The sequence below is a fragment of the Corythoichthys intestinalis genome, chromosome 22, assembly GCF_030265065.1.
Source record: "Corythoichthys intestinalis isolate RoL2023-P3 chromosome 22, ASM3026506v1, whole genome shotgun sequence".
Taxonomy (NCBI): Eukaryota; Metazoa; Chordata; class Actinopteri; order Syngnathiformes; family Syngnathidae; genus Corythoichthys; species Corythoichthys intestinalis.
The window spans coordinates 34,805,219-34,832,636 of record NC_080416.1 but is presented as its reverse complement, the minus strand read 5'-3'; the positions used below and the strand labels follow the sequence as shown (position 1 = coordinate 34,832,636).

The 27,418-nt window shown below is 39.0% G+C and overlaps 1 protein-coding gene across 3 annotated transcripts in view; it reads right to left on the bottom strand.

Annotated features, from left to right (window-relative positions):
* Nucleotides 1-27,418, bottom strand: part of thrb (thyroid hormone receptor beta) — a 67,556-nt gene that overhangs the window by 23,822 nt on the left and 16,316 nt on the right. Inside the window, exons 1-3 of one of the 3 annotated variants that reach the window (XM_057828133.1) lie at nt 10,316-10,804; nt 3,896-3,996; nt 719-866 (exon numbers count right to left, since the gene is read on the bottom strand). In XM_057828133.1, the coding sequence (XP_057684116.1) occupies nt 719-866; nt 3,896-3,996; nt 10,316-10,646 (580 nt within the window). In that variant the 5' untranslated portion in view covers nt 10,647-10,804. Of the gene's footprint in view, nt 1-718; nt 867-3,895; nt 5,673-10,315; nt 10,805-27,418 lie in introns of those variants that run through there. The other 2 variants (XM_057828134.1, XM_057828136.1) reach the window with 2 other exon arrangements.

Sequence of the window (27,418 nt, the reverse complement as noted above, 5' to 3'; positions counted from 1 at the left end):
GGACCGGTTTGGAGACCCCTGTTGTAGACCCTTTTACTTCAGCCTAGAGCAAGGGTGGGCAAACTAATTCACATAAGGCCGCGGTGGTTTTCCATTCCAACCTATCAATAGGGTTGGACATCATTTCAAATTGAACGATTCCGGTTCCAATTACTATTCCGCATTTCGATTCAGGTTCCGAACGATTCTCGATTATGATTCTTTTAAGTGGCAGGGTCAAGAAAAGAAAAAAAAGCAGGGTCAAAAAAATTGCCTGGTTTATATTAAAGTCTTAACTTCTCGATGAATTTTTAAATTATATGAACTTCTCACAGGGCTAATTTTAACTTGTATATAAAGATCAGTCTTTGAACTTGAGCAATTTTTTCCGCTCGGCGGTCAGGGCATCGAAACATGGAATCGCAATTTTAAAATTCGAACGATTCCGGGAGCATCGGAGTAATAGAACCGGTTCCCATCAATGCTCGATGCCCAACCCTACCTATCAATAGGATAGCTTTTCACCAATCTGCTGCTTTGCAAGCCCAATCAGTTGTTTGCAGTCAGGTGCTTCTTGTTTCAGTAGAAACCTCATTGGTTAAACTGTTTGTGCTGGTTTAGTTGGAACAAAGACCAGGACCCACTAGGGCCTTTGAGGACCAGTTTGCCCACCCCTGATCTAAAGACAACACATGCAACAGATATATGTTGATTACGTCTAATGATTGTTTTGACTTACAGTCTGTGGCCATTCCGACAGCAATACACTTCTTGAAGCGACAATCCTGGCACTGGTTTCTATTCACCTTGTCTATGGCACAATTTCTTTCATACTTACAAATGTAAGTTTGGCAAAGATTTTTCTGAATTGTTCGTCTGAAGAAGCCCTAGACAGTAGATGCAGACATATTTAGACACAGATAGATAGATACATAGACATATTTTCACACATTCTTCCAAATAATGAATTACCGTAATTTGTGGTGTATAATACACTCTCATGTGAAACACCCCCCCCCCCCCACCCCCGCTGAGCTCCCTTCACCCACTATAAAAATCATGCTTCAAAAACTGGAATTATGACAATTATTCTATGCTAGGCCATAACAAATAATAGGCAATAGGCAATCACAAATTTTGAGCAGGCGATATATTGTCTCATAAATTATTGCCGATATGCGATTCTATTGTAAAATAAATGAAAAATAAAACAAACAGTAATAAATATTAAAAAACACACATGCAATGCAAAACAAGTCATTTGAAAGCTAGCTAAGTGCAGAATATGAAATCGGAGAGAAACTCAATGCCATTTTTGTTCTCTGCCAATTAGAGCCCATCAAAAGTGTTTGTCCTTGCTTGTCCTGCAAGTGCGCATACTAGAAAATTTGAAGCCAAATTATTCATTGCCAATCCGAGTTTTCATCATGGGTATCATTTTAAAGCTATTCTTAGTGTAGAATCTGAAGTATGCGAGATTAACTCCAGAAATCTTTATTTACATTTTGAACATGACGTGCTTTTGTTTCGAAATGATCACCGGAACTACAGTATGTTCACTAAGCCGCTAACCGTAAGCTTTGCACTCTGTTTTAAAAAAAAAAAAAAAGTGCACTGCTCTTTTCGTCATGCAATGGTGTCCACTGGAATGCTGTAAACCAGCGAGTTTTCATTTTTGAAGTGTAATCTTTTAACCGCAGTTTGCGTTTTGGAGAAGACTGCCAATGTTTTATAGCAGGCTAAAGTGGTTAGTACAGTGTCATTTTTCCATTTTCCATTAGCCTGAATGTAGCAATGCTATCATTTTATAATGTTTAGTATAGATGGAGTTCCTTATTTTGTATGTCTGAACTTTAATTCTACAGCGTGGTAATGACCAATAAAAACATGGAAGGAACTGGAGTCTCATATGCAATCAACACGCACATTTGACGAGTGCATGCACACGCACACACACGCACGCACTAATGTATATGTCACTGCCTGTCAATTAAAGTTGACATACATGTCCGTCAGTGGCATTGGCATACATTGATGTCAATGGAATCGCATAAATGGGCGTCCTTCACATGGAAATTTATGGCCGTCATCGGAACGGTGTCGATGGCCAAACAGTGTAGGCTGGGTGGTATGCTGAAGAAATGCCATTAAAAGGGGAGAAACATAGGAATATTAAAGATGGTAGCTTTTGCATAACATGCTAACTAGGCTACATCAATTAGCCGACACCTCGGACTGCTGGCAGGACACTTTACGGTATTAGCCCCTGTGCTCCAGAATATACAGTATATGCTTTTTTGCTAAGATGGCAGCGTAGAGTTGAAATGCTGCAGTGATATGCAAAATCAACACATTTATTATTACTTCCATGAGGTGTTTTTTGTTTTGCTTGCCTCCCAACAGCGCAAGAAAATTTGTTTTACTCTATATTTAGATGATGAACTTGGTGGGTTCTACTAATTTCTTTCCCATCTGGAAATCCAGAATGGGAATTGATACAACATGTACAAACACACATTTACACAGATTCATGGCGAGTATAATCAATAAGTAAGGCTAAAACAACTAATCAATTAAAATCGATTAATAGATTAGTTGCCAACTAATTCGATAATCGATTTTTTACGGCAGCTATGAGCAGTCTCGTTTAGGTCCTTGTTTTTGTGTAATGTGAGGCTGTGCGCACGCGATTAGAGCAAGAGAGAGCGAGTTCACTGCTGCTGCTGTTGGGTTGCTGAATCAATAATATTTCAAAGTGTCGAGAGTCACATAGTCCTTTTTGTTGTTAGATCCAGTGCGCCTCTGTCAGATGTGAGTAAATGAAGCCATTTATATTGTTTGTATTTTTTGTTGATGAGATGTTACTACTTAGCACAGAGCGCTAAGTTACGAATCAGTGTCTTAAGTGTCAGTTTGTATTGTTTTTTTTGGAGAAGCATATTAGCACTTGAGTTATTGTTAGATAGTAAAGTTGTGTAATTTCTTTTTATAAAGACACCCCACACATAAACTCATTCATAAAACAGCTTAGAGTCCTCTTTCAATACAAACTGAAGTTGTAAATTGTCATACAAGAGTGTGCTTTGAAATTGGATTTGGATTGTATTTATGAACAAGTGTCAATCAGCAGCACTTCCTTTTATTTGAATGAACAGGACTTTTTTCTGACTTGTTTACTGAGACATTCTTTTTATGTTTTATACTCACAACCTTTAATAAAAACTTTAACAAGTTTTACGTACTGTATTTTCCGCACTTTAAGACGCACCTAAAAGCCTTAAATATTCTCAAAGGTCGACAGTGCGCCTTATAATCCGGTGCGCCTTATACATGGATCTATTTTGAGCCACAACAGGTCTCACGGCAATTTCAGAGCGCAGCTCCATCTAATAGATGCATCACATAACCCCAGTCTCTCCTATGCACCTTATAATGCGGTGTGCCTTATATATGAAAAAAGTAAGCCATTCATTGAAGGTGCACTTTATAATGCAGTAATATACTGTATTTAGTTATAGTGAGGAAAATATGGTACTTAAACAATACAGTTGAAGACCATAGATAAGTCAGGAAGCTGTAATAAAATATTATTTTTGAAGGAAATATTCATCTATTTTGTCTTCATTGTTACTTAGATGCCTAGAACAACTTCAACCAAAAAAACGGACATTTATCCGATGAATCGTTTAATTAATCGTCCCATTAATTGATTACTAAATTAATCGTGAGTTGCAGCCCTACCAATAAGTAAATATATACCTTTTTCATGTAATAATAAAAGTATACATTATGACAGGTTTTCTTAACTTCACTTTGTGTCATGTACTTTATGACCCCACCCAAAACAAAATACTTGGAAGATTACGTTTTTTTTTTTCTTTCGCTTTTACAATACATTCAGCGATAGATTTGTTACCTTACAGCCTTCACAGGTAATACAGCGATAATGGTAGCCTGTAGCTTTGTCACCACACACAATGCAAAGCTCATCTTTGTCCATGTAACTTGGTATGTACCCTGGGGAGAAGAATATGATTACAATTGTTTACTTTATGAGCTACGTACAGAACTTTTAAATACAGTGGCAGTGTTGTACATGATTGCGTTGAATAACCGATCGTTCATCGTTCAAATGTGAATTGAACACATCATGTTTCTGTCTCATGAACGTTACCCTGAATGCGCTCATTCTAGCATTTGTGAGGGGCATTCATTACCTCGTTCATAAGCTCAGAATTAAAGCCTTTCTGACAAAATTGCAGATAAAGTCACAGGCACACCATAAACAATAACAAAAACAAACCTTAATAGCGGAAAACTATCCAACCTGGCAACCCAATCTGCCTGTCACAGCTGTGTTGTTTTAGCAAATACGACAGCAAGGACACGGGGACGTAACAAGGTGTTCTGTCAGAGTTTGCTCCTAAAGCTTTTATGGTGATGAATAGGTATTCTTTCACATTCAGGTGGTCTCTCAATATTTTCCAAAGGAGATAAATAAACATGTTACATGATAAGCATACATGAGCAATATGAATATGGCGTCAATAAATGCTTCACTGAAAAGGTTAACGGTGAGAGAGCGGTGTGAAGTTGGGTTGAGCACAGCCACGTGGTAAGATGTGTGTGAGGAGAACTTTCCTTTGTGTGCATACATGACCAAACATAAGTACCAATTCCTTTCCTCACACATAGTTTTTGGTTTTTACTTCGGAATCGCTGCATTTGCAGCCGTTTGTGACATTATGCTCATGCGCAGAACCGCAATGTTGCAATTTCTGATGGGGTGCAAAATCTGACAGAACATCGGCCCAGTACCAACATTTAAGCGAGTTTAACTAACAGGTCGGTACCTATGCGGATTTGAAATTGAATATGAAGATGAATCCGACTAAGTTTTAGAGTTAAAGTGCATAAGATACAGTAATTGCTGTCTGTGGTTCTATATTGACGCTGTCAATAATAGCTTGCAGCAATAATTGGGGAGAAGAAAGAACATAACTACTTTTTACACATGAAAATTAAATGTTTTTTTCAAAAATTTTGAATTTAAAATTTGTGAACTGCAATTGAGAAGCCCATGTTCCCAGGCCAATTGAGAGATATAGTCTCTCCAGCACGTCCTGGGTCATCACCCCTGGTGGGACATGCCAGGAACACCTCTCCAGGGAGGCATCCGAAACAGATGCCCTAACTACCTCAGCTGGTTCCTCTCAATGTGGAGGAGTAGCGGCTTGCCCCTAAGTCCCTCCCGGAAGACCGAGCTTCTCACCCTATCTCTAGGGAAACTCATTTTGGCTGCTTGTATCCCGGATGTTGTTCTTTCGGTCACAACCCACAGCACGTGACCATAGATAAGAGTAGGAACATTGATACACTGGTAAATCGAGAGCTTTGCCTTTTGGCACAGCTCCTTCTTAACCACAGCGGACCGGTACTGAGTCCGCATCACTGTAGACGCTGCACCGATCTGCCTGTCGATACCCTGCTCCCTGCTACCCTCACTCGTGAACAAGACCCCGAGATACTTGAACTTCTCCACTTTCGACAGGATCGCATCCCCGACCCGGAGAGGACCCTGGTCTCAGATTTGGAGGTGCTGATCTTGATCCCAACCGCTTGACACTCAGCTGCGAACTGCTCCAGTAAGAATTGGAGATCAGGGCTTGATGAAGCCAACAGCACCATATCATCTGCAAAAAGTATAGATGCAATATTGAGGCCACCAAACCGGACCCCTCAATGCTTCGACTGCGCCTAGATATTATGTCCATAAAAGTTACGAAAAGACAAAGTGACAAAATGACAAAGGGCAACATTGCAGGAGTCCAACCCTCACTGGGAACGCTGCCTGCCGCCAATTCGGACCAAACTCTGACACTGGTTGTACAGCGACTGAACAGCCTTTACCAGGGTGCTCTGTACCCGTACTCCTGAAGCGCACCCCACAGGACTCCCCGAGGGACACGGTTGAACGCCTTCTCCAAATCCACAAAACACATGTAGACTGGTTGGGCGAACTCCCATGAGAGGACCCTAGCTACGGAAGCCCGTTACGCACAAAAAGGTGATTTCAGCAATAGTCTTGACCATGTTGCGGTCGCTTTCACACCTATTCGATATAGGTGTGAAAGGTGCACCACGGTCCTCTTGGAAGCAAACCCAGACCACCTCCCCGGCGAGTTTCGGACAGGCTGTTTGGTCCGGACCAGAGTTAGCTGGTTGGTATTCACACCATATCAAAACTCCACAAACTTTTTTATTTGGTCCATAACAAACAGGGCAGGTGTAAATACACTCTTATAAGCTTGCATAAAATGTCAAAAAATAATTAATCATGCAGAGTCATGCAGAAGCTGACACATGCTTTCCTGGCTGCATTGCAAGGAATAATTCTGTATCTGTCGTGATCTCGATCACTGGTGTCAAATGTGTGGCACGTGGATCAGAAGTGGCCAGCAAGGGGGTCCAATCTGGCCTGTGGTGTTGTTATGCCTGACAGTTATGTTGTAGCATATTCATACTGTACATACAATTTATACAAATCACATGCTTTTCTTTTGATATTGGTGCCTAAAACCAGAGATTTGTGCCCTACTGCACTTGGCTCACATTTGTTCATTCGCCCCCATCAAAATGACATTCTACGCCGCCAATGTCAGCCAGTGAATTAACAAAGACAGGAAGCGACCCAAAATCACACACCCTGATGTAGTAGATCACCGGACCATCTAGGTGGCCAGACAGACAAAAAAATCTCGATGTGCCAAAATAATTAACTTTCCATGTTCAGTCCAATATTTACTGAAAAAATGGGTATATATTTGGTTTATACACACACACACACACACACACACACACACACACACACACACACACACACACACACACACACACATATATATATAAAACACTATATATATATATATATATATATATATATATATATATATATATACTGGACTGTCTCAGAAAATTAGAATACACAATATTCTAATTTTTTGAGACAGTCCTGTGTATATATACAGGACTGTCTCAGGAAATTAGAATACACAATATTCTAATTCTCAGGAAATTAGAATACACAATATTCTAATTTCCTGAGACAGTCAGGAAATTAGAATATTGTGTATTCTAATTTCCTGAGACAGTCCTGTATATATACACAGGACTGTCTCAAAAAATTAGAATATTGTGTATTCTAATTTTCTGAGACAGTCCAGTATGTATGTATGTATGGTGGAAAAAGACAAGGCTGAAAAAGCAGTTTCTGCTCTTGCACACCTCTTTAAAATAAACTGCTGTATTTTAGAACAGAAAAGAAAAGAACTGTTGTGTTTGATAGAACAATGTGTCTATACTGTATGCTGCCATCGCAGATTCATGGCACAATAAGCCTCCGAACTATTTGGTGGTGCGTCCCCTCTTCCCATCCCTGAGGGCCGGTTGATGGGAGCGCGGGTGGCCCGGGGGACGACCCTGGATCCGGGGGGGGGGTTGACGATGGCTTCTTTGCTGGGCTGCGGGAGGAGGGATGCGCTGCGCTATGTCCTCCCCTATGTGTTTTCTATTGTTAACGTTACTTAAATCCTGAGAAATGTAGTGAACTCTGAAATATGGAACCAGAAAAACGTCAGCAAGAAGCTGCTTAGAGAGTCTGAGTTTCACAGGAAAGTGTTGACAGTAAAAAAAAACATAAAACACATGCTGATGTTTTCTTCTTGTAAATGGCTTAGTTTAGAATTTAGAAGGAAAGAAGGCGACAGCATGTTGTGACTTTACACTTTTGAAACCAAATTAGTTCATTTTATTAAAATGTATTCACTTATTTTCTACATTATTTGTTTCAAAATATTTTTATTTGCAGCCGATGCATTTTTTCCCAGATAATCATGCAATAATCATAATCGAGGTAAAAAGTTTAATTAATCCCAAGTTAGATTTTTTTTTTCCATAGTTGCTCAACCCATTGATGCTTGTGGACAAAAGGAGTAGTGTTTTACCTGAAAGATTCCGTTTTTATTTATTTTTATTTTTCCCATACTAAGAAGTTGTTTCTGTTACATTTAATTAATTTATTTAGACAGACGATGTTGAGTGGTCTTCAAACAAATGTTTTTTTTTTTTTTCATACCTGGAAGGTTAAGAGATTATTTACAAATCCGTATTTATTGTATACATTAATATAATTTAAGTTATGTTCAAATATTGCAATTTAAATTTGCTAATCAAATCGAGACATTTATTCTGGACGTTTTCAAAAATTTTTCTTTTGTAGTTTTTCAAAACAAAGGTGTATCAAACGGTGTATCACCTAAACCAATACAAATGAAAGTTAATATACTGTAAGTGAATACAGATATATTTTGCATTGTTCATTGAGCCCATGGGTGCTCTTTTTTTTTTGCTCCAAGATCAACTTTTCAAGCAGAAAAGCTCCCGCAAGCTACCTTAAAAGCAGGAAGGTGCTGGGGAGGTGCGGGGTGCTGCATTACCTCATATGTTGGTTACACAACATAATTACCTATGTACATTTAAATGGTGCTGCAATCTCAAACGTAGCCCACACAACACAACATACACACAACATAATCATAATTAACTACTAGTATGTACATTTAAACAAGATTTTTCTTTTTTTTTTTGGGGGGGGGGGGGGACTAGCGTTGTGATCGATGTAATGAGCACCCCTGATTTAGCCTGTCAATTAATTAGAGTAATTGGTGAGAAATGGAGCCCTGACCCCCGTTCACCCTATCTGCTTGGTCTGTCGCGTCCCCAGCAAAAAGTGTACATGCGTGCTGTTATATCGTCCCTACCAACATTAAAACCAAACTTACGCCCTTGGGTGAATGTAAAACTTTTAAAATATATAATCATTTTTGCATTAAAAAGAAAAAAAAAAGCAAACAAAATGCGTTTAATCGCGATGCCAGTTAACCATGGACTGCATGCCATTAATCCTTTAATCGCTTGACGAAGCTAGTATTAAAATCCGAGGAAATAATAGAACAAAAAAGGATCAGAGAGAAAAAATTGTGAGTTAACTACGAGTTAACAATGCGATTAAAAATTGTAATCATTTGCCAGCACTAATAAAAACATGACAAAGCCATTTGTCTACCTCGTTCATAAACAATGGGGTCAAGACTTACGTAACTGACACTTTGACCAAGGGATGTGCTTTTGACAGTTATCCAAAAATTTTCCAATTGTAACTTATTGTTGGTGAGAGTTTGGATCAAATTCTTTTGAGAAAGACATCAAACTCTCAAAACTCTTCTGAAAGTTTGCAAAGCCCACATGTCCGCATACGTACATTCGTTTATTGACTAGTGTATGCTTGTTAAAAATGCATGTAACAGAAAATTAGGAATATAAAATTAGTGAAAAATTCTGCTCACACTAGAAGAAATAGATAGAAATTCTAAGCATCATTTAATCTGTATAATTTTAGAATTCACCTCAGTACATTCTGCTTTGTAGCTCTCTAAAATATAAAGTATAGATTAGCATTGGTAAAAGTAATGGCTCTTTAATTAACATTAGGTAATGCATTTTTAGACAATAACTAATGCTTAAGTGACATTATATTAATTCATATAGTCCTTTATCTAACATTATAATAAGTTATAAAATATGTAACATAATTAATATATTAACGACTACCCAAGGGTTACATTTGGTTTACTGCACAATAAGGGTCCAAACAGTATTCAGTAGTAGTTAACTATGGTTAAGTCAAACTTACGTACCTGTGCGCACATTTTAAGGTTAATATTAGGTAACTAACCCTAAAGTTAGGTTTGCAGCACTCAATGACTCACAGAGCAATGTTTCCTAATTTGGAAGAATATATTCACTTACTCGGACCAGTACACATTAATAACTGTGTATTAACGCACTAATGTTTAGGTGAATTAATATGCATGAAGTAATGTTAATTAATATATTAAATAATGTTAGATACGTGATTATAATGTTACTAAAACATTGGTTATTGTCTAAAAAATGCATTAACTAATGTTAGTTAAGGCACCCTTATTGCAAAGTGTTACCGATGCATTTTTTTGAGGGGGGCGGGGGGTGGTCAATCGTTATCTTGAATGAGCCTTCTGTCGCTTCTCGTTCCAATCAATAATAATCCAATCAATAAGAAATCCGGCTGCATGACGCCAAGACTTGGATTTATGCTGCGACTTAAATTGGAAAGACCAGACATCATTGATTGATTGATTGATCAAAAAGTCATGCCTAATTATTCCAATGAAAAAGACAGGAGAGACAAACTAAAAAATGACTTTTACATGAACCTGAAAGAGCAAAAGTCACCTACCTTTCTTGTGTGCTCCTTGCATCCATTGCAGGTGTGGAAGGTCTGATTTATTCTCAGGAAAATGCTCAGGTTGATGATGGAAATTATTAAGGGGGACCTCAATGCTACAAATGTCACTCTTAATACCAAAAGGGACACCGCTATACAAACAATTATAGTGCTGGCTAGATGGCCAAACCTGCTCAAGGCAGGGCGGATGGTGAAGAGGTTGGGGTTCGTACCCTGGTCCTTCACCTGTGTACAAACAGTGTTCTCCACCACTCTGAAATGTGTATTCCCCAATCACAGAGTGAGGCATCTCATAAATGTCTGCTGGTATGCGGTAATTCATGATGGAAATACACAGTATCCAAATCCAAATCAATTCTGATAACTGAATATTCTTAAAACAAAATGAACGAGAGTTATTCAATTTCTCAAAAATCCTGGGAAAAAAATCCAGTCTCCCAACAAGACAAGTGGTGGTTATAAATATGACTACACCCTGCTGTCACAGTCCACAGGAAGCAACTGCCCACCCACCACCAACCGGCTGAATTGGGACGTAGAGATTTATGACGACGTAGAGCCCTAATCTCACACTCCACAAATCCTTGATGTGTCGCAGACAGTGCCGATGTCACAGATTAAGACCTTTCACATTGCACCTATGCTAAATACCCACTAGTACAAAGCCAGTAGAAAGCAATTCTAAACAAAACACATTCTATGGATTTGAAAATTTTGACATAAGGCTTAATCTTCAAGTTAGTGGGGGTTTAATTAGTCGGTGGAGTTGATTTCAACAAATTCTGTGTAATTTCTTAGTTATTAGTTAGTTTCAGGGCTCCGGAGTGGCTAAGATAGCACGAGTCAATGGTTTCTGCTTAGCATGCCAATAAAAAACAACATACGCACGCATTGGTATTTCAAACAATTATCTGCATTTTTGAATTTATTTGAACATGTAAGATCTGTTAATATAATTTTTTATTGGCATGCTAAGCAGGCATCATTTGCCACGTTTACATGGAGCCAAATATTCCAATTACAATCGGAATATTTGTTCAAACCGAATAAATGTGTTCCATATAAACACCTCATTCGGAATGAACAGGCCCAAACCGAATGGAATTTCATTCCGATTCACAGGGGTGGAATATTCCTTTTCCCAAACCGATTAGAAGTAAAATTATATCATGTAAACAGGGAAGCGGAAATGTGTCTGGTTGCGTTCTTTCTGCACATGCTCCGTACTGACGTGGTGACATCACTTCAATTTCAATTTAATTTCAATTTCAATTTATTCACACACACATTCATATTTACAAAGTGTACATAATATCTCAGTGCTGAGCCAAGATTATGTGTGAGTCAGGTCTCCTTAAGAAGCTACTAAAAGCTTATAGTCAGGAGCCTGCATACATTAAGACAATCACAAGAAACATTATCAGATCATTATCAGATGAGCAGAAGGGTGAGTTGCAGTTTTTTTACAATGTTCACATACTAAAACATAATAATGTACAATAACTCGATATATATATACACACACACATACACGCCCACACACACACAGAGAAAAAAAAAAAAAAAAAAAAAAAAAGAAATACTTCCCTAGAAGAAAGTTTATAACCTAGGTATGTTGGAATTGTTATATTTACTGATCAGAATACTTTTTAGCCTATTTTTAAAGATGGAGATGGATTTCAACACTTTTAGATTTTCGTCGAGCTCATTCCAAATCTGGGGGCCTCTATTTGTAATGCTCAGGCTGGTGCTAACAAGTCTTCTCTTTTTTCCACTGATGAGGTCTTTGTTTCTGGTGTTATGAGTATGGAGAGGAGTCCAGACTGGAATGAGCTCAGACAGTCTGCTATTCATATTATTTACAATTTGGAACATTGTACATGCGTTATGAAATGTGTTCAAATCAGTGAGTCGGAGAAGGCGTAAACTATAAAATAAGGAGTGGGTGGGAGCATTGAAACCAGCCCAGGACATGGCCCGTACTATCTTCTTTTGTAGAGTTTCTAATTTCTTTAGGTGACTGGAGAACGTGTTGCACCATATGATGTTACAGTAGTTGATATGGGGCTCAAACAAGGTTTTGTACAAGGTAAGAAGTGTGGTTAAAGGGAGATGGTGTCTTATTTTGAAGAATAGTCCAACGTATTTAGATAGTGTCGATAAAAGGTGTTCTATATGGCATTTGAAGTTGAGAGACTTATCAATGAAGACTCCCAGGAACTTGGTGGAATCAACTTGTAATAAATTGTCATCGTTTACTTTCAGACAAATCCTGTTTGTGTCAACTGCTTTCTTGTTTGATCTAAATACTATGTAATTGGTTTTGTTGATGTTGAGGGAAAGTTTGTTGCACCTGGTGACGTAAGTAACGTCACTTGCAACATGGCTTCCAAGCACACGCACAGCGTACCCACACAACTTTTTAAATGAACGGCGTATCATTCTGAAGTTTTGTTTCCACTCGAAAAGTTAAAACAGCAGCTGATCTGACGATCGATCTCCATGTTTTGCAACGTGACGCTTTGTTTTGATTAATCTCCGCATGTCAGACGGCAGTTGTCAAACGTCCTTTCGGAATAAAGGCAGACACATGTAAACGCTGGATCGGAATAGATGAAGTGACATGTAAACAGCTGATGTGAAATTTCCATTCGGAATGATTTGAATCGGTATGAATAAAAGTCAGCATGTAAATGTGGCTATTGACTCGCGCTAGCTTGGCCACTTCGGCGCCCAGAAACTAACGAATAACTGACAAACTGCACGGAATATGTTGAAATAAACTCCACCGACTAATTAAACCCCTAACTCGAAGTTTAAGCCTCAAGGCTGAGTTATGCTTCTGCGGCGGACATACGCCACCAAGGCAGACCCGTTTTACGACCCTTCGCCGTAGCTTGAAGTGCATCTCCACAATTTTCTGACTTCACGGCGTGGAGACATGAAACTAATGGACTGTGATCAGTACGCTCAGATTGTTGTTTCCGGTTCAGCGCGAAATCACCGCCATTTTCAAACATTGTTGTGTTTGTTCGGAGGCGAATGGCTACACGAAGCGGTGACACAGTCAGCCAAAAACTGCCAGTTTGGCTTGGTGGTGAATAGAGGAGGAACGCGTTCCCTTGCCGCAGAACTATCGAATGCTCATTGACACCGTCGTCCTTACGCCGTCACCGCAACGCAGAAGCATAACTCAGGCTTGATGTCAAAAATTCTGAACTGCGCCTTTAAAATAAAGACCTAGCCGTTAAAATGTTGTATATAAAAGTTGAAAGGCAATAAAACAACAACAAAAATGAATGAAATGAACAAAAACCCTACAAAGTATTTCAATATGATAATAATAATAATAATTTTTCTAACAAATCATGCGAATAGCACTTTAGAGACGGTCCTTTGCTTTGCTTAGCCAAAACTACACCTGAGGAGGCAAGATGGCTATTTACAATTTCTTTAAACCTAAGCTTTCAAAAGCTCTATGTATAGATATATATGTGTATATATAGTATATTGTTAGTTTATGTTATTGCTGCTACAGCGTTTTTGGGGTCATCAACATGTTTTGGCCCCCTTCCCACATAAGTCAGACTCCGCTTATGGTGAAGATACTGCAAAACTCAAGTTCACGCAGGGACGTAAGTGTACTTAAGGTTTAAACTCAGCCGTGGGAGCTAAATACGGATCACAAGTTCCCAACACCTGTAGTTTCTCTGAATAGCTGTGTTTTTTTTCATTATTCAGATGATCTAAATAGTCCTTCCTACTTAAAAAAAAAAAATGGAAAAATGCTGGTGCTGGCCATGTTTGTTTTATGGTCCAGAAGAACCACCTGACTGAAAGCTATGAATTGTCTCTCAATGTTACGTTTGCAAAGTTGAGAATGCAAAGCTTTAGTTTACATTATTTATTTATGTATTGTTTTGTCGCAGCTGAAGTTTTTCTTTGAAAGAGCAAGGGTATAGGTTTGCATCGGTACGGTACCAACTTTTCAGGATGCTCAAATTGTCCCCACCATCTTTTAAGCTACCTTATTTGCATTATATAATGAGTGTAGTTACTGTATATGGGTAATTTAGATTGTCTTGTTAAGGGGAAAATAGACCCTACCATTATTAAGTGAATCATTTTCATTATCTTCAGACTTACATTTATCTCTTTTCACTTGCTGAATGTGCCAGTCAATTTTTTCCCCCTCAAATGCACGTTTGATTGGCTGATGATTTGACCCGCCGCCCCCTCCTCCATCCACAAAGACGCAGACGCACACTTAACCCGCTGACAGAAATACAACATTTCGCAAATTTATTTTTGGGCCAGCACAAGCCACTCACTGTAAGTGATGTAAAAAAAAAAAAAAAAAAAACGTCAATGTGCTACTAGAATTCTGACTTGCATCAGAGTTAGCATAGCATTAATCAGTGTGAATTTGCTAACTTGCAAAACTACTTCGGTTAAGCCAGCCTCCACAAGGAACAACAAAGTCAAGTTAGCTGTGCTCCATTTGGATCATTGTTTGCATTATGTGCATAACCGTAGTGCAACGCGGTTGCTTCAGAGTGCGAGTCCCAAGCATGGGTCCACTTCAAAGGGACACTGACATGAATATGAACTGACATTATAAATTAAAAAAATATATATATATATGTGCAATGAAATCACACATCAGAGTATCATGAGTGAATTTTGGTTTGAGTCTTGTGGTAGTCTACAATGCCTCAGATGTAGATCACTCCTTGGATATCTCAGATTTTTAAAAAATGATTTCTTCCCCAAAACACTTTTATATTACACTACTTTAGTTTGAGTCAAGGGGTGCTCCAGTGTTATCCAGAAGTGGACCCATTCTTGGATAGTTACCCTTTTTTTAAATAAAGGGCCATGCACTTCAAAATGTTTCTTTAGCAGTTTTGGAAACGAAAGGTTTGGATCGAACCTTGTATCACCTAAACCAATTTACATAAAATGTAGTATAAGTAAATACAGATTTATTTTGCATTTATCATCTAGCCTATCAATTAATTAGGTTCATATTCTTGAGAAATGTAGCCCTGACCCCCGTCCGGTCTTATTATGTCCGCTCCCCAGCAAAAAGTGTACATGCAGGTTATGTTGTTATATCGTCCCTACAAATGTTGAGACCAAACCTACGCCCTTGTTAAAGAATGAGTGGAAAACAAGGGCCTAAAATTATATCATGTTTTATAATTGTAAACATTCCTATATTGGATGACTTTATTTCAATTCAAAACCCTTTGTTGAGCATGTTAGTGGTTTTCATTAAAATAAATCACTTTTTTTCCCCAATTCGAATGTTGCTTATTTCTGTCTATTTTTGGGCTAAATATGGTCATGAGAAAAACAAATATTTGCTCATATAGATGAAGTTGTGGTGAAACGATACCAAGCAAGGAAATGTTACTTTTTTTACTTGGCATATAGAGAAGCAAAACATAGTATTCAAAAACATCCAAAATAGGCTCAGGGCTTTAAGGCTTAATCTGTCTCCTTAGAGATATAAAAGCTCGACATTGCAGTTGGATAACTGTCTTGCATTGTTGCACTCAAAGAGACAACCACTTACTTAAGTTTGCATTTTTATTTGACCCTTTTCAAACCAACTATTTGGTGTATTTAGTTTTGATGTTACAAAATTGTCATGTCTTGTTGTTCATTGCTTTTTATGATTGTTACACATTTTGAAAAAAATTCCACTATTTAAATCAAAGCCTTTTCTAAGCTAACTTGGCTTAAAATGTGTTTTTTTCTTATAGGGTTTTACATACATTTTAAATGTACTAAAATGTAAATGGATGGACTACAAGCTGCTACTTTTTTCCATCATTTTGAATCCTGGAGCGTGTTCAATGATGCGGCCAATTTATCGATTTTTCTAACGGCCGCTGGGGGCGCTCGAGTGACACACATGGAATATATTAGTCAAAGAAGACAGTAGTTTGCACTATTACTATTTTAACTTTGTGCTTTGTGCATGAATAAAAGTAGCAGACCCTCATCTTTGAGCATGAGTAAAATTAGCAGACCCACATCATGGAACATGCTAGAAGAAATTAAAGTGGAATGAGAGGTTTGGATGATCAGCGGCGAGAGATCGTTTACCAAAACCAGCCGCATGTGAAGAGCAACTTTTGCACAAGTCTGCCAGTGGATCCAGATGGCATGGAGCAGTGTGAAAAAAATCCACCATCACCAATGGGTTTCGAAAAGCCGGTCTGCTGCGTGACGAAGAGGACGGCACAAGCTCAGGAATGAATTTGCCTCATTGAAAGCGACAGCAAAAGAGAGACTGAGAAGGTGCGTGGCGAAGTGTATCTGAGCCTATTCATATCCGACACTGAGGGTGAAGACTTCCATGCTTTTAGTGCACAGGAGGAAGATGAAGATGGCTAACAAAGTCTTTTATGTTTCTAATAACCAGCCCCGTTAGTGCTGTACTGCCGTGTTGCTGCTATGTAACTGCCGTGTTCCTGGAGCTGTTTGGAAAGAAAAGTGAAGGTGTGTTACTAAAATTAAAAAAAAAAAGACACCTGTATTTCTTTGTAAATATCTCATGTTACTATGCGGGCACATACGGCTTATAGACAGGAGAGGCTTAGGTATGTACAAAAGGGTTTTCCCTTTAAAAATGTACTGGGTGAGGCTTGTCATCAGGGGCGCCCAATCGTCCAGAAATTACGGTAGTCCAAAAATTTTTTTAAAAAAATAGATAAGATTGTGATTTTATTTTTTAAAAATTGTGATTTGATCTTTTTGCCATATCGCCGGCCCATAGTGAATAGTACAGTGGTAAAAAAAAAAGTAAAATACAGCTTTGCATTCTCAGCTTTGCAAATGTAACATTGAGAGACAATTCATATCTTTCAGTCACGTGGTTCTTCTGGACCATAAAACAATCATGGCCATCACCAGCATTTTTCCATTTTTTTAAAGTAGCAAGGACTATTTAGATCATCTGAATAATGAAGAAAAAAAATAGATATACAGAGAAACTACAGGTGCTGGGAACTTGTGATCCGTATTTAGCTCCCACGGCTATGTTTGAACCTCTAAGTACCTGTACGTCCCTGCATGAACTTGAGTTTGGCAATATCTTCACCATAGACGGAGTTTGACTTTTGTGGGAGGGGAGGCAAAACATGTTGATGACCCCAAAAACGCAGTGGCAGCAATACATTCTGAATAGCCATCTAGCCTCCTCAGGTGCAGTTTTGGCTAAGCAAAGCAAAGGACCATCTCTAAAGTGCTAGTCACATGATCTGTTCGAAAAATAATTTTGACCCATTATGAAATACTTTGTAGGGTTCTTGTCCATTTCATTCGTTTTTGTTGTATGCTGTTTTATTGCTTTACAACTTTTATAGACAACATTTAATGGCTAGGTCTTTATTTTAAAGGGGCAGTTCAGAATTTTTGACATTAGGCTTAAACTTGGATTTAGCAGGAGTTTAATTTGTCGGTGGAGTTTATTTCAACATATTTTGTACAGTTTGTCAGTTATTCGTTAGTTTAAGGCTTCCGGATTGGCTAAACTAGCGCGAGTCAATGATGCCTGCTTAGCATGCCATAAAAAAACGATATTACCAGATCTACCAAAGTCAAATAAATTCAAAATGCAGATCATTTTTCGAAATACCCATGCGGCCAAGCCTGGAGATTTTTAAGACAAGTAATTCTTAAAAGATAAATGTTAGTATGAGTTGTAATAATTTGATATCAAAACCCCTCTTAATGTTTTTATTTTAATAAAGTGTGTAAAATTATTTTAAGTGATAGGTCGCCATTCTTGTTACGTCGCAGTGCGTGACGTCACTGGTCCCGTTGCTGAAATTCCAGCGTGTCACTCGCTAGCTTTCCCTACATGTCGTCAGTTCTACCCTTCCTATTTGAACCAGATCTGAAAAGTGAAGAGCAGGACAGCACTGTCTGTCGTTCACAAGACGAGCTTCAGGAAAAATACGTGCAGCAAATACCTGATAAGACAAAAGTTGGGCAAAACTGGTGATGCGAGAGAGCGCTGTTGTGTTGGGAACTCCGGTTGGGAGCGAGAGTGTACGCTGTCCGGTTTTATTAGCAGATATTCAAGGTAAGCATATTGCGTTTTCAAACTTATCCCAATATAATTATGTAGAGTGTTAGCATCCAGAGCTGTCGTGTGCCTTACATACAGTACAGGCCAAAGAGCACACCTTGTGTAATCCATGTCTTGTACATTGTAACGCGTGGTAGCTAGGATACGTGTATAAAAGTACCAAAAAGGGGAGAAGCTTCCACTATGCACATTTATTCACAAAAAATAATATTTCCACCTTGACCACTCTTCACATGGGAGCTCAGCAGTAAGCAAACACGCATTCCCTGACTAACTCCAACATTGTTGTGAGGTCCACGTCAGAGTCACTGTCATCACTGTAGCGTGCCATAGTGCTTTAATTATTTAGTATGATTCGGGGAAAACTCCCACGAAGAATAGTCAACATAAAAGATAGCAACAGTAATCCAAATTCGCGTTTTTACTCACTCGAAGATCCAGGAATTAGACTGATCCCATGGCAATGTCGCAGCCGCGATCAGGCCGTCAATTCCACAAAATAGACTGATCCAAGAAGCCGCCGTGGGACCGACGAATCAAAAAAATGGACGGATCCGAAACCAATATTGCAGACGTGGTGGGACCATCGGATCCAGAAAATAGACTGATCCCTTACTTGACTGAGGATCCAGGAAAAATGTTCGGGCGCCAGTTGTAACGCGTGGTGGGTAGGGTACATGCATACAGGGACCAAAAAGGGGGAGAAGCTTCCACTTAAGCACATTTATTCACTAAAAATAATAATTCCACTTGACCACTCACTTCATTCCCTTTGTTTCCATTTGACTGGAAATTGCATCCAAAAGCAGCACATCGTGGCATTTTACTTCACGAGTTTAGGCAGCAATAAGCAATTGTTTAACACGCTACACATTTGGAAAGATACCAATTACGTCATCACTGCGAGCCCGCAAACCATGGCGCCAACTAACGGTCAGAATATGGACTAAATATTATAAAATCTTGCCATTGATTTAACATTTTATGTGTTTCTAACAACATATTTTAGTACTACAGAACAAATGTGTTTTATTAGAGCCTACATGTATTTAAGTCAGAGGATCACTTTAATAAAAAATCAGTCAGAAAGCTGTCGCTAGGTCAGAATGCTGGTGCCACATTGTAAATGCTAATATACAACTCAAACCCAAACTCAATTTTATCAACCTGTTGCGAACACAAATTTGTAATATGCATGTAGTAATTTGGGGCTGGAAAACATGGATAATTTGATGTATCTTGGTTAAGTCAAATTTAGAAAAAATTCTTTCAGACATGCGCAGATCTGCCTGATCTATTTCAAGCTTTTCTGACAGCAAAACATTCCCGCAAACGTCCACGGTGAACTGCACCATCAACCAGAGTTCTCTTCAGCACCTTCACTTACTTTAATTGCTTCACATCGATTTGGTAAGTAAATATTTTTCTCTTTAATAAACTGTCATGTTGCCTTGTTGTGTATGGCAACGTGACACTTTATAAAAGAGTAAAATATTGAAGCGCCTGTTATTTATCTGTTCCTTCGCAACTACTGCCGGAGTACTGTATTGTATATACGTATGTATATGTATATACTGTATTGGGTAGTTGTGGCAACCACGACTTGCTGTTGTTATGTCATGTGCGTTCTATCGAATAAAGTTAGCTGTTTCTTGTGGTTGTGTGGTGTATGGGGCACAAGAACAGTAATGTTAAAGCCAAAATTCAGTCTCTGTCATTCTCGCCACAATATTTACTTACCAAATCAAAGTGAAGTAAGTAAAGGCATTGAAGAAAGTTTTGGTTATACAAAATAAGGTTATACTACAGATTGTTCATTTTACACAAAGCATTACAAAACATTCAGCTGCCTGTCAAGAGCCAATGTCTCTTGTGTCTTAAATGCATTGTTAAGTATTCTTAAAAGCATCGTTGAGTGTTCTCCTTTCATTTATTTGGGGGTAGGGTCATCACCGTTTGAAAATGTGTTATTAATAAATAAGCATGTGGTGTTTATATTGTAGAATTATTTCAGGTAAAAAAAAAAATTAAAAAAAATTACCTGCATATGAAGAATGAGCAGCATTAAAGCTGACTAAGGTATCACTTCAGTACTGGAAGCTCACAATCAATAAATTACTGTAATCTAATTCATTCAAGTAACTTTATGTCCTGCAAACTCAAAATAAACAATTCACTATATTGTTATTATTATTAAGGTTCATTTATTTTGAGTCCTTAAAACTTGCCATCTGTTTAATGTGAGTAACAAAAATTACATTTTCTAAGGCAGCTTTTTTGCATTTTTTATAAGTCAACTTATCATATTTTACAGTGCAGAGTCCAAATACAGTGCTACTTACGAACATCTCTAGATACAGAATTTTCAGGTTAAGACACACCTCAACGGGAAAATATTGCATCTTGTTACGAAATAAATTTTAGGATACGAAAGGCAAAAATACTTTATGGCTGGTACTTGCATCTCCCAGAGTTAAGAGTTTACTGAACGTAACATACTTACAACTCCTCTGCCATTGGCTATTGCCTAGCATTCCTGGCATCCAATTGGCTAAGAGGGAACTCTACTGCATGTGTATGCGTGTACCCCAGCGTCCTCTTCATTCGTCCCTCGTGTTCCGACAGCTTTACATTCTTTCCTCTATTCTTGGTTTTTTACATTATGCACAACTCTCATTTTATCTGCATTGTACAATAATCTAATCGTAAGATGTATTTATTACATGTTTTGATGCATTTTTATACATTATAAAAGATTTATGTTTGAATTTTGGGGGGCTTGGAAAACACATCTGTACTTACAGAATTTTCAAGTTATGAAACTACTTCCAGAAGCATTTAATTTCGTATGTAGAGGTATCACTGTGCAAGGAAACTGGACCATATTAGACCGGTTATGAAATGGTTAAACTGGCTTCCAATGTGTCAAAAAAATTACTTCTTGTCTACAAAACACTTAATGGGCCTTGGATCAAAAAACACGCTTGATTTGTTTGACCGCAATGAAGCATCTAGACGCCGAAGGTCGTCTGGAACTGGTCTGCTGTATCTTCCATGAACAAGAACCAAGCAGGGTAAGCCAGCATTCAGTCACCTTTAGAACAAGTTACCTGAAGGTCTGAAGTGTGCTTAACCCGTTAGATAAAAACTATTGTTTACTACAGTATATTCATAAAGTTTTTTGCTTTTTATTAATTTTTTTGCTTTATTTCCATTTCAGTTATTTTTTAATACTTTTGATTATTTAATGTGATTTTTATGTATCATGTTATTTCCTCTTTCAATTGCCTTTGTTTTTAACTTTCTTTTTGATTTAATGTGATTTTTACGAATCATTTTATCTCTGTGGATCTTCAATTGCCTTGTGTTGAATTGTGCTATACAAATAAATTTGCCTTGCATTGCCTAAATCCTAGAAACAAAAAAGTACAAAATATTTTTGAGTTTGTAAAGTCAAGGTCAGACACTGCTATCTTTTTAACACACCTCATTCAAGTACAGTAATTGCCCAATTGCACAGCCTTAAAGTGCATGTGACATGAAAAAGCATGTTTATTTCATAATACACGCGGTATTTTATGCTCCTGAATGATATGGACCGCTTGGATGTGTATGGAAGCGATGGCTATATTTATTTAGTTTTTTTAATCCCACGGCATGAAAATTATTGACTTCCGGCTTCGGTCTTGCATTGAGGAGGAGGGCGCTGTTACGTGTACAGTTGAAGGCGTCCTCTTCACTTTCCAGCCGTACTGTTGTGTATGAGGACTAAGGATTCAGCTGATTTTGCGGATTAATACGTTTATTTTTCGCATCACGCCAGCCAAACGGCTGCAGAAAAATATTGCTGTATGAGTGAGAGGCGTGTGCGCCTTTTGGAGTTTCAAAAGGTTCCCATTCACTGTGGATATTGGCCAAAACAAGTCCGACTACTGTGGGACCATTGGACTTACGAGGAAGTGAGTAAACGTCTTGTTTTGTATTATGTCAAATACGAATACAGCGATTACAAAGTAAACACTACAAACGTTCTTTAAAGAAAGGACTACTTACGTTTGATCATTGATAGGCATGTAAAAAGCTCTCTTCATGCACATTAGCTGCACATTAGCTGCACAACAACTGCAGCCGCCCTCCTCCGGGAACGAGCTGTATATTGCTCTCCGCCGGGCGGTTTGCCGGTCCACAAAGACAGTCAACAACCCAGTCGTCATGTCAAATAATCCGGGCTAGTTATGTGTGATTTTCCGCTTCGAAGACTTTGAAACATCACTTGGTTCGGGTTAGCATGTCAGATAGCTGTCACGCCTCTTAGTTTGTTTACATTCTCCGAAGCCGGGGAAGGGAAATGACATGTGTCCGATTTAGGTGTCATAAAATATTGTTTGGGAGGTGCGACAGTAAAGGTGAAGTCAACAGTTTCGACCATTATGGAGTAATTTTGCCATGTCGTCCTGAATAAGTGCATTTTTATGATTTCGTATTCCATTTAGCAGAAGACTGTTATTTGTCATGACCATGCCATTTATTTAGCAATTGGGGAAAATACTTGGATAAAAAGAATATCCTGTAAAAATATTAAAGTAAAGAGACAGAAACAATGACATTTTGCAGCTCTCTTCGTCGCGTTTTCCTCGTTCTGAATAATTCCCCCTCAATGGGCTGAATTGTAAAACCGATGAGCCCAGTCTCCCGCTGACGTCATCCACCTGTTGGGGACGCTCGAGCCCTATAACGGTAGGCGTGGCTAACCGGCAGATTAAAAGACTAATTTCTCGTCATCTGCGCTTTGCTAAATTGTTGTATATAGTCGAATCGTCTCAAAATATGATTCTAATTCACATAATAATGCTATTTAAGACTTTTTTTTCTCCTGTCGTATGCTCTTTAAGAGTGTGTATGTCATGAATGCTGGGTCTTGTTGGTTTTCTGAGAATCTACTGCACCTACTGGTAACTTGTTTGCCATGTAGCAATTTTTTTTTTTTTTACGAAAAACCCTGAATTAATCTGTTGTGACATTATTTTGAACACTATTGTATATGGAACAATCAATCTTGCAGGTTAACTTTAACTTGTGTAATAATTTTTTAAAGTAACTCGGCTCTTTCACCAACTTCTACGGTCAAGCAGTCAAGGACGTAGATTTGCATTATCCAGGAACTACAGACTCACCGCTGTTCCAGCCATTGAGTCTGGCGGCCTTCCCACGGATCAAATTCCCAGGGCGGAGAAAACCACAGCAAACAGACAGCGGAGTGGACCAATCAGCGACAGGCAGAGGTGACGTTGGTAAAGCGACAAGAAATTCTTGTGCAGCGCAAGCGGAGAACAGAGAAGTTAATTTAACATGGCTAGTGCGAGACAGACTGTTGTCTGACTTGTGTCGATGTGTTTTTGGTCATTTAAAACTGATTTTACTGCGGATTGGAACATATTCTCGGCTCTGCTGTTCGCCATCTGAGATGACTTCAGACGTGCAAGAGTGGCGTTGCTCATTAAGAACACGTCACGCAAATAATCGAATCTGATTGCACGGATGATTTCGTCCGGCTCGATAGGTCATTAAGGAGGTGGGTCCCTGACTATTCTCACAGTGTTTGAAAAATACAGGGCGAACAGTCTGGCCATGCCAGGCAAGATTTGCATTGGGACAGTAGAGATATAACACTACCAACTTATTTGCATTATATAATGAGTTCAGTTACAGTATATACTGTAGGTAATTTAGATCGCCTTTTCATATGTTATAAGGATAGAATTGACCCTACCTTTAATAAGTGAATTATTTTCATTATGTTCACACTTACATTTGTCCCTTTTCACTTGCTGAATGTGCCAGTCCATTTTCCTCCCCTCAAACACTCAAACAGTCTGTTGACTTGACCCCCAACCCCTCCTGCCACATAGACACACGCACACTCACAAATGCCCGATAGATTCCTGTGGACAACATCCGCCCGCTTCGAAGAGGAGGGATAATAGAAGTTTTTTGAGGCCAGCAGCAGCCAATGTAAGTAATGTAAAAAGATGTCAATGTTGTGGAGGTGGGGGAAACACCACTAATTTTGCTACTGAAAGTCCGACCTGCGTCAGAGTTAGCATAACATTAAACTGTGTGAACTTGCTAACCTGCAAAACTACCGCGGTCAGCTCAGCCTCAACAAGGAACAACGAAGTCAAGCTAGCCGTCCTTCATTTGGATCATTTGAATTATGTACATTTCGGTATTGAAACGCGGTACCTCATGAGCAAGGTCACACTCTGCATCTGGTGATTTCTCTTGGGCTTCCGATCTCCATCAGAGAAATAGTGTATAATGCTATCTCGAACCACTTTCCCATCATTTTTTAATTTTCTGGCCCTTTGTCTGCCGGAAAGCCCACTTCTCCAGCTTGTTACCGCCGATGCTTCACTACATCTATAGCAGGACAGTTTGTGGTTGCCTTTGGAGACCTATAGCAGCATGCTGATGCTGTGTTGCTTTCTCCTCCCCGCTCAGACAGTCTACTCTCCACTTTCTCTTCCACTTGGTCTAGTGTTTTAGACTCCATTACCCCTTTTCAGAAAAGCACCAAACTCAAAGCCACTCCGTAGTTGAATGACTATACCCGTCTGCTCAGAAAAAAATGATGGCAAGCCAAACGGCCATCCATCCAGGACTGCTTTGTAACAGTATTGACTCTGGTATATACAACCACACCCCACTGCAGGCTAATCGGGAGGATTGGGATGAATCCCGGTGGGTCGGTCCAGGTTTTACACATTTTTAATACTAATATAAATTTTTTGGTTGGTATTTATTCATGACAGTGAGTAATACTTACATCCTGTTAAGGCTGTTACTGTGAGCCATTTAAAAAAAAAAAACCTTTCAAAATTGATTTTTTTTTTTTCCCAGACGCATTCTGATGTGTGCGGACGGGAAAAAAAATGTACAGCTCCCCCTGCTATTCGGAGTATGTTTTGAGCCAAATTAGCTACTTGCTCGGTGCTTGGATCATGGATAAAAAGACCGAGGGTGGGGCCGGAAAAAAAAAAGAACTACAAAAAAAAAAAAACGCACTTGTAAAAGAAGCTGAAGAAAAATTAGCATTTTTTTAATGCAACGAGAATTAAAAATGCAAATTACACCGTGCGATACGACAACAACATGTAACCGTGGAAACACTGACGTGTAGCACCTCACAGGTGCAGAGCAGGCAGGCAGAATTGCCATGTTCAGTGAGTGAAGATTAGAATTATTATCATCAATTATGTGGCGTCTTTAAAGTGCCATAAAATTGACTTGAATTGATCAGAATTCTTCGTAAAAAGGGAAAAAAAGAAAAAGGATTGGGGGGTTTATTACGTTTCTACCTTGGAGGTCTTGGAAACTATATGTCTGTAACTGTAAGTATTTCTATTCATTCATTCATTTTCCATGACGCTTTTCCTCACGTGGGTCGCGGAGGTGCTGGAGCCTATCCCAGCTAACTATGAGCAGAGGGCAGGGTACACCCTGAGGTGGTTGCCAGCCAGTCGCAGGGCACAATGAGACATACAGCCATTCACGCACACACTCATACCTATGGACAATTTAGAGCAGTGGTCTCAAACCGGTCCTCAAAGGGCCGCAGGGGGTACTGGATTTCATTCCAACCAAACGAGACAAATACCTTTTCACCAATCTGGTTTCTTACAAGTGTAATCAGTTGATTGCAATCAGGTGCTGCTTATGTTAGTAGAAACCTCATTGGTTGAACTGTTTGTGCTGGATCTGTTGGAACAAAAACCAGGACCCACTGCGGCCCTTTGTGGAGTCGGTTTGAGACCGCTGATTTAGAGTGTTCATTCAGCCTAACATGCATGTTTTTGGGATGTGGGAGGAAACCGGAGTTCCGGCAGGAAACCCACACAGGCACGGGGTGAACATGCAAACTCCACACAGAAAGGCCGGAGCCCGAGATTGAACCCTTGATGTCAGAACTATGAGACCGATGTGCTAACCACTCAGCCACCGTGCCGCCGAAGTAAGTATTTCTATATGAGCAAAATTTGTTAATAGGTCCTGCTGTATGGAAGCTCACCTATACTTATAACTTGTGGCTCACGTGAAGTGTGAGTTCTACATGGTGTTTGTATACCGGCATGTATTGTGCAGTTGTGTTGAGCGTATGCATGTTTCTTTGTTACAGTTTCACAAAGTTTAACGTACGACTTCATATAAAAAAAGAAAAGACCAAGCCTTGTGTTTTATTGGAGGACATTCAATGTTAGCCAGCCATTGGACAGTGCAGAAGGAAGCACACTGTTTTGGACAGTACACTTATCTGTTGGGCAGTACACTTATCTATTTTGTATTTTTTAAGAGATAAAAAGTAACCAAATAATCCAGACATACAATTTCCAAAAGAAACAAAAATATACATGTTTTTATTAAAAAGAGGAGGTATTGTAAGAATTTTGGAACTTTTGTTCAATTTTTTTTTTTTTAGATAATATAAAGTGGGCCGGTCTAAGGCATGAAATTCCCAGGCTGAAAATGAGTCCCACTCCGGCACTGCCCCACCGTATAAACGGGAGTAACGCCGTTATAAATAACGCCGTTACATAACGGCATTATTTTTTCAGTAACGGGGTAATCTAACTAATTACTTTTTCCGCCGTTACAACGCCGTTACCGTTACTCTCAAAAGCGGTGCGTTACTTACTCTGAATAAATTGAAGAAACTACCAGCCGTGTCGAGTCGACTCTATGCTCTGTTGATTTGTCATCCAAGACTTGGGGTGCGTTCAGGTTCGAGAACAGCGCACGTACTTCTGACTCCAAGCTGTTTGTCCCTGCTCATTCAATTAGACAATGCTTTCCAAAGTTTGGTAACGTTTCTGTGTTTGCTACACCTGATGCTAGCCACGTTCCCATCTCCCACTGTCAGCCAGCAATAATTCTGCTTCCATCATGAGGACGGCAGACGCCTTGAAGGTGACGTGAATTGTCGGGAAACG